Source organism: Grammomys surdaster, unplaced genomic scaffold (genome assembly GCF_004785775.1).
Source record: "Grammomys surdaster isolate TR1022 unplaced genomic scaffold, NIH_TR_1.0 350, whole genome shotgun sequence".
Taxonomy (NCBI): Eukaryota; Metazoa; Chordata; class Mammalia; order Rodentia; family Muridae; genus Grammomys; species Grammomys surdaster.
In genome coordinates, this window is record NW_021604769.1 from 1,126,652 (window position 1) to 1,135,716 (window position 9,065).

At 30.4% G+C, this 9,065-nt stretch overlaps 1 protein-coding gene across 2 annotated transcripts; it reads left to right on the forward strand.

The window, feature by feature from the left end:
- Positions 1-5,371: 5,371 nt before the first annotated feature.
- On the forward strand, positions 5,372-8,634 carry LOC114631054 (olfactory receptor 1094). 2 transcript variants are annotated; one of them, XM_028779359.1, is made up of 2 exons: positions 5,372-5,384; positions 7,594-8,567. In XM_028779359.1, exons 1-2 carry the CDS (start codon positions 5,372-5,374, stop codon positions 8,565-8,567), a joined length of 987 nt encoding a protein of 328 aa, XP_028635192.1. The 2 variants fall into 2 exon arrangements, with proteins under 2 accessions (XP_028635192.1, XP_028635191.1); XM_028779358.1 differs by lacking the exon at positions 5,372-5,384 and having other exon boundaries at positions 7,506-8,634.
- Positions 8,635-9,065: the final 431 nt, after the last annotated feature.

The following is a 9,065-nucleotide window of genomic DNA, read 5'->3' on the forward strand; positions in this document are numbered from 1 at the left end:
CTTGGTTTTGTTGATTCCATGTATTATTTTCTTTGTTTCTAACTGAATAATTTCAGCCTTGATTTTATTTCCTGCTTAAGACTCCTCTTTGGTGTTCTTTCTCTTCCTCCTCCTCTTCCTCCTCCCCTCTTCTCCATCTCCCCCTCCTCTCCTCCTCCTCCTCTTCTTCTTCCTCCTTTTTTTTTAAATCCTAGAGCTTTCAAGTGTACATTTAAATTGCTGATATGAGAACATTCAATTTTTTTATAGAGGAATTTATTGCTATGAATTTTCCTCATAGGTCCACTTTCATTGTGTCTCATAGATTTGTGTATGTTGTCTCTTCATTTCATTTAATTCTAAAAGACTTTAATTTCTTACTTTATGTCTTCCCTGACCCAGAGATCATTAAGTAGAGAGTTGTTCAGTTTCCATTAGTGTGTAGGCTTTCTGGCGATTCTGTTATTGTTGAATTCCAGCTTTAATAGATGGTGGTCTGATAAGATACAAGGCATTATTTCAATTTTCTTGTATTTGCTAAGGCTTGCTTTTGTGATTACACTTGTGGTCTATTTTGGAAAATAATGGATAAGTTGCTGAGAAGAAGGTATATTCTTTTGTGTTTGGATAGAATATTCCACAGATGTCTTTTAGATCCATTTGATTTATGCCAGTTAGTTTCATTTCTCTGTGGAATTTTTGTCTGGATGACTTGTCAATTGGTGAAAGTGATATATTTAGGTTTCCTGCTATTAATATGTAGGGTAATTTTACAAATGTTATGGCATAGATGTTCAGAATTGAGATATCATCTTGGTATGTTTTTCCTTTGATGAGTATGATATGCCCTTAAATGACTCTTTTGATTCATTTTGATTGAAATTCTATTTTATTAGATATTAGAATACCTACTCCAGTTTGCTTCCTGGGTCTGTTTGCTTGGAAAAAATTTTCTAGCCTTTTTCTCTAAGGTAATGTCTATCTTTTTTTCTGGGGTGTGTTTCTTGTATAAACCAGTATGATGCCATTTTAACATCCATTCTGTGAGCCTATGTCTTTATATTAGAAAATTAAATCCACTGAGGTTAAGAGATATTAATTACTAGTAATCGTTACTTCCTGTTACTTTGTTGTGAGTGGTGTTAATATGTTTGTATATTTGTGTGTTCCTCCCTTTTTTTCTGACAAAGAAACAATTATTTCCTATGTTATCTTGGATATAGTTATCCTCTTTGGTTTAGAGTTTTTTTTTCTAGTACATCCTGTAGGGCTAGATTTATAGATAGATATTGTCTGAATTTGGATTTGTCTTGAAATAAGTTGTGTTTTCCATCTATGGTGATTGAAAATTTTGCTGGGTATAGTCTTGGGTGTCATTTGTGGTTTTCTTTAGAGGTTGCAAGAGATCCAGACATTTCTAGCTTTTAGTGTCTCTGTTGAGAAATCTGATGTAATTCTGATAGGTAAACCTTTGAATGTTATTTGGATTTTTTTTCTTGACATTTTTTATACCCTTTCATTGTTCTGTATGTTTTGTGCTTTAATTATTGTCTGTTGGGAGGATTTTCTTTTCTCATCCAGTCTAACTTGCATTCTCTTAACTTCTTGTATGCTTATAGGCTTCTCTATCTTTAGTTTAGGAAAGTTTTCTTCTATGATTTTGTTGAAAATATTTTTTTGTTCCTTGAAGCTAGGACTTCTTACCTTCTTCAATTCCTATTCTTAGGTTTGGTCTTTTTATGGTATCCTAGATTTTGTGGATGTTTTGTGTTGGGGATTTTGTACATTTAATGTTTATGATTGATGGATCAATTTCTTTTATTGTTTCTTCTAAGCCTGAAATTCTGTCTTGCATATCCTTCATTCTGTTGTTGTTGCTTGCATATATTCTTCCTGTTCTCTTCCCTAGATTTTCAACTTCCAACTCCCTTGGTTTGAGTTTTCCTTATAGCTTCTATTTCTACTTTCAGTTCCTGTAGAGTTTTATTTATTTACTTCCCCTGATAAATTATATTTTCCTGAATATCTTAAGAGATATATTTGTTTGCTTTTTAAAAACCTCTACCTGCTTGATTGTGTTTTCCTCTATTTCTTTAAGGGATTTATTCATTTCTTCTTTAATGGCCTCTATAATATGTTCAAGATTGGGATTAAGGTTATTTTCTTATGTTCCATTTATGTTAGGACAACCAAGGATTGCTGCAATATGGTTGCTGTGTTCCGAAGTTGTCAGATTGCCCTGGTTTTTGTTGATTGTGTTCCTTGTAGCATCTTCAGTCATCTGCTAGGCTATAGTTCATGGATGGTACTGTTGTAAAAGGTATTGGGAAGGGGCCTAATCTCAATGGTTCTGGTGCAGCAGGCCTCTGATGAGTATCCTTGCCTGTATTGTTCTGGATCAGTATATCTGATGAAGACAGAATGAGCAGTGGTAGAGAAATGGAATTCAGCAGAGAATAGGAGTGAGCTCAAGACAGTTGGGGTTGACCCAGTAGCCTCAGCAGACAGGGAAGATGAATATAGGAAAATCTAATCTCTCTGCTTCTGATCTTAATGATAATTCCTTATCAGATTTCTTTTTTGACATGATTATGTCTGATCATGTGCCAATTTTTGAGAATATATATATATATATATATTCCACTATATATTAGATACAGTATATATTCTACATATAGTAATTCTACATATTATATATTAATATGTGTTATAATTCTACATATTAATATATTTCATTCTGAGGCAAGAAAAGAAAAATATTTAAAATTATAATTTATTTTTAACATTATACAATTTATTATACATAGTAATAATTACATTCATATGCATATTCTAAATATATATGTTATATTGCAAATTCATGCTTATATATCTTAATTGTAAGTATCACTTTGTTCCCTATACCATTTCATTTTCAGTAAAAATAAACTATCTTGCATGATATTGGGAATTGTGACATATTTATTTTTAAGTAAGTTTAATTTTTGAAACTATATTTAATTTAGTAATGCTGCAAATTTATAAGATTTTAATAGGTAATTTCTCTAGAATATTTAGATAAACAAGTTATATTTCCAAGAGAAAGAAATTGAATTTCAGATCAATTTATCTACACACATAAATAGTATTGGATTTGTAACACCTCTCTGTTGCATTCATTTCTTGGTCTTATGTATATATGCTCTTTTCACTGAGAAATGATTTGGCATCAATCACTTTATATCACATTCATTTGAAAATTATTCATTTGCTTGTTATAGAAAAACCTAAATCACCTGGGTATTTTCCTATCCTGAGAGAATCAGTATGTTCTCTCCCTGGGGCATCCTGTATACTTCAAAAAAATTTCAAAGGGCTGGTGTAAGAAGGAAAATACACAATTGTCACAGCTTGCCTTATGTGACTGAAGCATCGTTTTCAGTGTAAGAAGAAAATTTATCTTATACAAAATATTTAGAAATTCTTAACTTTAAATTATACACATGCTTTAACATACAAGGTTTTTTTAATTTTTAAAATTCTGTAGTATTACTTTACTTTTGAGATTATAGTAATTTTATATTATTTCCTTTTCCTTTTTACTCCCTGCATATCCTCCCATATGTCCATTCCTGCTCTCTTTCAATTTCATAACAACTTTTTTACTTTTTTGCAAATGCAGATATATATATATATATATATATATATATATATATATATATATATATATGTATGTGTATATATATGCATACAACATATATTCATATGTTACAACATGAATGATAGATATTAATGTTTTAACAGCTGAATGTTTGGCATTATGTAAACAAGAGAGATGGTGTTTCCCAGGAATGGCGTATCAATTAGTTTATATGTAATTTGATGATAAGGTTCTGCTTAAGAAATTGTATACTGCAACTGAAGCATATGTATTCTATGGAGACTTAATGTGTCTTATATTGACCACATATTTGTTGACTAGAAATCTGTTTTTACTTCGACAAGAAAAGTAAAATAATGAGAAGTAAGACTGAGGGTTATATTTTCAAATTAGAAAAAAGTATGAAATGCATAAAAATTTTAAAGACTGCAAACCAAAAACTTTTTTATGCTCTGTGGAGAGTTTGTTGTTATTAGATGATATAAAGAAAATTTAACTTTATTTCTAAATGTTAAGAAATTAAATATAGAACCAATCAGTTTTTTAATTGAATTTTCTTATATAAATTGGCTGCTTTGTAATATGAATCAGATATGTAATTTTGTGTTCATTTCAGTAGCTAATGATTCCTAAGTATTGATACATCATTAAAAAGTCCACAACAAATCCCCTGAAAATAGTTCAATAAGGAAGCCTGGGCTTGAATCCTGGATTTGCAAATTGTAACATGGCTTAGTTTATTTTCAACTCTAAATTCAATAAAAGTATGTTGAGTCATTTATTTTACAGATTGTCACATTGACTGTAAAAGACAAAACACACACACACACACACACACACACACACACATTCTATCAACTCTTCTAGTATTAGGATAAAGCAGCACCTGAAGTTATTGTGTTCTTCATGTGATCTCTGTGTTTCTGATGTTGCTGGAATAATATATGTGTTATAACAACATTGATTTAGTTCACATCTTTCTTTCATTTTTATCATTATTTGTTAAAAATATTATATCTATATTTCTTTACCATTGTAATTTCTTTCTAACAAAGTCAATTAGATAAAATTATTATCAAAACAAATTTATCTGTTTTATATAGAAATGTTTGCATTATAAGTATATGTTATAAAATATTTAAATGATACATTTAATTTTGGCTACAGGGACTCATATTAGATACCTAATGAGAATTAGATAACTGTTTCTGGGAAATTTGTTATTAAATAGAGTAAATTGGCAAGTTTCTAAACATCTTTGCTTTAAAAACAGAAGTGTGAGAAAGTGAATAATTTGCAAGAAAAAATATTATCACATGACTGGTATTAATTTATCTTTCAATCTATGTTCTTTACTAACCAAAACAAAAATGTAATGGAAATTTTTTATTAAATATGTTTATTACCTGATTTTAAGTAGATGTAGATAAATGGTATATTTGTGAGATCATTAAAACTTGTGAGACTGCTATTTAGTGTTTTAAATCTCATTGAACTTCTTTTTGAGGTATGGTCTGTTTATATACATATACATACACATACACATATACATATGTATAGTATGTGTGTGTGTGTTTGTGTTCTATTCCATTAGTGCCTCAATACTATGAGGTAAACGTTTATTATTTTAGTATTAAATAAAATATAAAGTCATAATTCATATTGCTCTTTATTCAGGATTTGCATTATATTTTTAGTAAATCTCATAAAAAACAATCTGCATAAGTTACTGTTGAGTTTCAACAAGGTATAATGTTAACAGCAAGTTTAATCAACATTACTTATTTATACTTACCAGTACTATATTGATACCAAAGAAATAACTTTTATGAGCTTACCATTTCCATAAGTACATCTGAGATTTAAAACACACAAATTTTATTCAAAATACAATGTTCCTAGTTCTTTACAACCATCCTTTATCAGCTATGTGAAGGTCAGGTTGTGATTTATCTGTGTATTCTTCTGCTTGTTTATAAGTCAAGATGATGTACAGATGTGCTTCAGAAAGAGTCTAAATGGTAGACCATCTGCTGTTACTTTACACGATAATGGACTATCTAATTTATACTGTGTTTCTGATACTTTGTGGTGCACATTTCCACACGTATCCTAGGATTCTTTAAGTAGTACAAGAGGAATGGTAAAAACAGCAATGAATATTACTGAAGTCAAATTCTTTTTTAGAATATTTAATAACCATGTTATTTTGTCATATATTTTGTGTATTTTAATGTATGTATTTATAAATAATTAGTTAACATATTCAAATTGAAGTTGAAGCTATTATATTTGTGTATATTTATTAAAAGTGTACTGTTTTATTTTTTAACACATATGTGGGAGTTTTGAATATTTTTTATTTTAGGTTTCTGAAATTATGTGTAAGAACTTAATCAAAGTTTTATTTGTTTAACACCACACTAATGACCCTATAAAAAATAAGGCTATGTATCAAACACTATTCTTGAATACAAAAATAAGTCTTTCCTTCTTAAGAATCATACATCAGCTGTATAGCTGATAAATGGAAGTTTCAATGCAACAATTACCATGTGTTTCATAGTGAATATAAATCAATAAATAGGCCACAAATGGTTTAGCCAAGCCTAATATAGAGAGGCTGTTCATGAATTCAAATACGTTGATTTGTCTGAAATCCTGAAGAGAAAGCAGCAACATTAGTAAAAAATCTGTTTTTCTGATTCTAGAAATTGAAGCCAGGATTTGTTCACAGTAGGTAAGTAGGTTACATTACCAGGGCCTCATAATGAACACTTTCTGTGACTTTCATTAAATGTGATATTTTAGTTGCAAACACAGAATCCTGATCCAAGATTTGTCAAAATTACCTGTTGCTTCATGTTTATGGTCCATATCATAACATTTATTTTGAAAAGTATTTTTATAATTACTAATATTGATTGTTGCTAAAAGATATTAGCTTATAGTAAATTTATTAATTTCATCAACCAGTACTAAGAGAATAACAAAGCATTATTTATGAAACAAATGTGTCTCATTTTAAATCCAAAAATATGTTTTCAATTCTTTTGGACAGGTTTCTTTTTGACCCTGGCAGGTTTGGACATAGTTACTTAGACTAAGCTGAAGTCATTAAACTCACAGACTTTAAGCCTAGATTTATGATTAAAGACATGAGCCACCATGACTGCATGAAAGACTTTTTTTTTCATATGCACACCTCCTTGTCTTGTGAATTTAGATCTTCCATATTACAAGTGAAATTGTTTTAAAAATACAGGAAAAAAAACTCAAAGGTTAAAAAAAATAGGAAAAGGATAATGTTCATTTCAAAAAAGAAAAGTGAAAAACTAAAATACATTTCAAAATGAGGTATTTGTTTTCTTTATTTTTTTCATTTTCAAAAGGCTCATCTCCCCCTTTATGAATTTTTTCTGTTCATCATTGTTCGTCATGAGTTAGTGAAATGAGAAACTGCCATAAGAACGACAGCCCTGAGTGAGTTGGATATCTAAGACAAATTCATTCCATGTTCCATTATCTCACCTTCACTAATTGATACTCATCCAATTTTCCTCTGTTAAACTTTAATGATTTTACTATCTATATATGACTCAGACACTGAGGAAACTTATTAGAGAGACCCTGTTTATAACATATATCTTTACATTAATAATTCTGAGCACAATGTAACATGAAGAACGGTGAGAAAAAAATTAATAGAGAACAATGAGCACCTTCAAGATTAAATTTGTTAATTCTAAATATGAAAAGACACTGCAAAAATGTAAAAATACTTTTTTCAATGAATTTTTAACTCAATTCATCTGCTTACTCTCAACTTCCTTATTACAGCTACATCCTCTAAGGAGAAAGTATTCATTATGAATTTCTAAAACACAAACCCAGGGATGTGATGGTGGACACAGTTCTCAAAAGGCATTGACTTTATATCGTACAAGAGTCAGAAATGTCAAGACGTCCACTAGGTTACACAGTACAAAGAATTCCAGTGAACAATGTGACAGACATCACCATGTTTATATTAACAGGCTTCACTGATGATGCTGACATGCAAGTGTTGTTATTTCTTGTGTTTTTTGTGATTTATCTCTTTACTCTCATAGGCAACTTGGGACTTGTTTTGTTAGTAATTGGAGATTCCCGGCTTCACAACCCCATGTACTATTTTTTAAGTGTTTTATCATTCCTAGATGCCTGTTACTCCACAGTTGTAACTCCGAAGATGTTAGTCAATTTTCTTTCAAAAGATAAATCTATCTCATACCCTGGATGTGTGACAGAGATGTTTCTCTTTGTTACATTTGGAACCACAGAATGCTTCCTGTTGGCAGCAATGGCTTATGACCGCTATGTAGCTATCTACAACCCACTTCTGTATATAGTGAAAATGTCACCTAGAGTCTATATACCTCTCATCATAGCTTGTTATTCAGGCGGAATTATGCACGCTACTATACACACAGTGGCTACTTTTAGCCTTTCTTTCTGTGCATCTAATGAAATTAGGCATGTCTTCTGTGATATTCCTCCATTGCTTGCTATTTCTTGTTCAAACACAAATATAAATCAGCTTCTGCTCTTCTATTGTGTAGGTTCCATTGAGATTATCACCATCCTGATTGTCCTGGTCTCTTATAGTTTCATACTCTTTGCAATTCTTAAGATGCATTCTGCTGAAGGGAGAAGAAAAATCTTCTCTACATGTGGTTCTCATCTTACAGGAGTATCCATTTATCATGGGACAATTCTTTTCATGTATGTGAGACCTAGTTCTAACTATGCCTTGGAACATGACATGATTGTGTCCATATTTTATACTATTGTGATTCCAATGCTGAATCCTATCATCTACAGTCTGAGAAACAAAGATGTAAAAGAGGCAATAAAAAAGATTTTTGAGAGAAATTTGTTCATGAACAGAGTGCATTTTAAATTATAAAACTAAACATAATGTCCTTTGTAAATCTGTATTTTACAGATAAAAGCACTCCCAAGTTTTGTTAATAGTGCCCATGTTCCAAAATGTTAGAGATAACCTGTTAATGCTATCTTAGTTACTGTTTGTCAAAAATAGCAATGAGCGCTGTCACTTACATAGCCATTGATGAATTCAAACACAGGTATATTAGAAATACTATGGATATATAAGTTATCAATAAAGTTTTTGAATTTTCAATAGCGTTCATGTCTTCAGGAGTCTATTTGACATTTTGGTAGTAATAAGTCATCTTTATCTAATCTAAATTTAATATGTCATGCTTTGGTTCCCCTCTTCCCTGGCTATTAATGCAATTGCTCAATTTTTCTTAACATACTCCTAACAAACTAACCACCTCTGGTGGGTTTTAGACATGTTTAACTTAAGCCATAGACTTCTTTAGTTCTTTCTTTCTTTCTTTCTTTCTTTCTTTCTTTCTTTCTTTCTTTCTTTCTTTCT

Bases quoted from the DNA above. Each gene is read 5' to 3' on its own strand.
- LOC114631054 (XM_028779358.1), top strand. From the start codon at position 7,575: ATGTCAAGACGTCCACTAGGTTACACAGTACAAAGAATTCCAGTGAAC.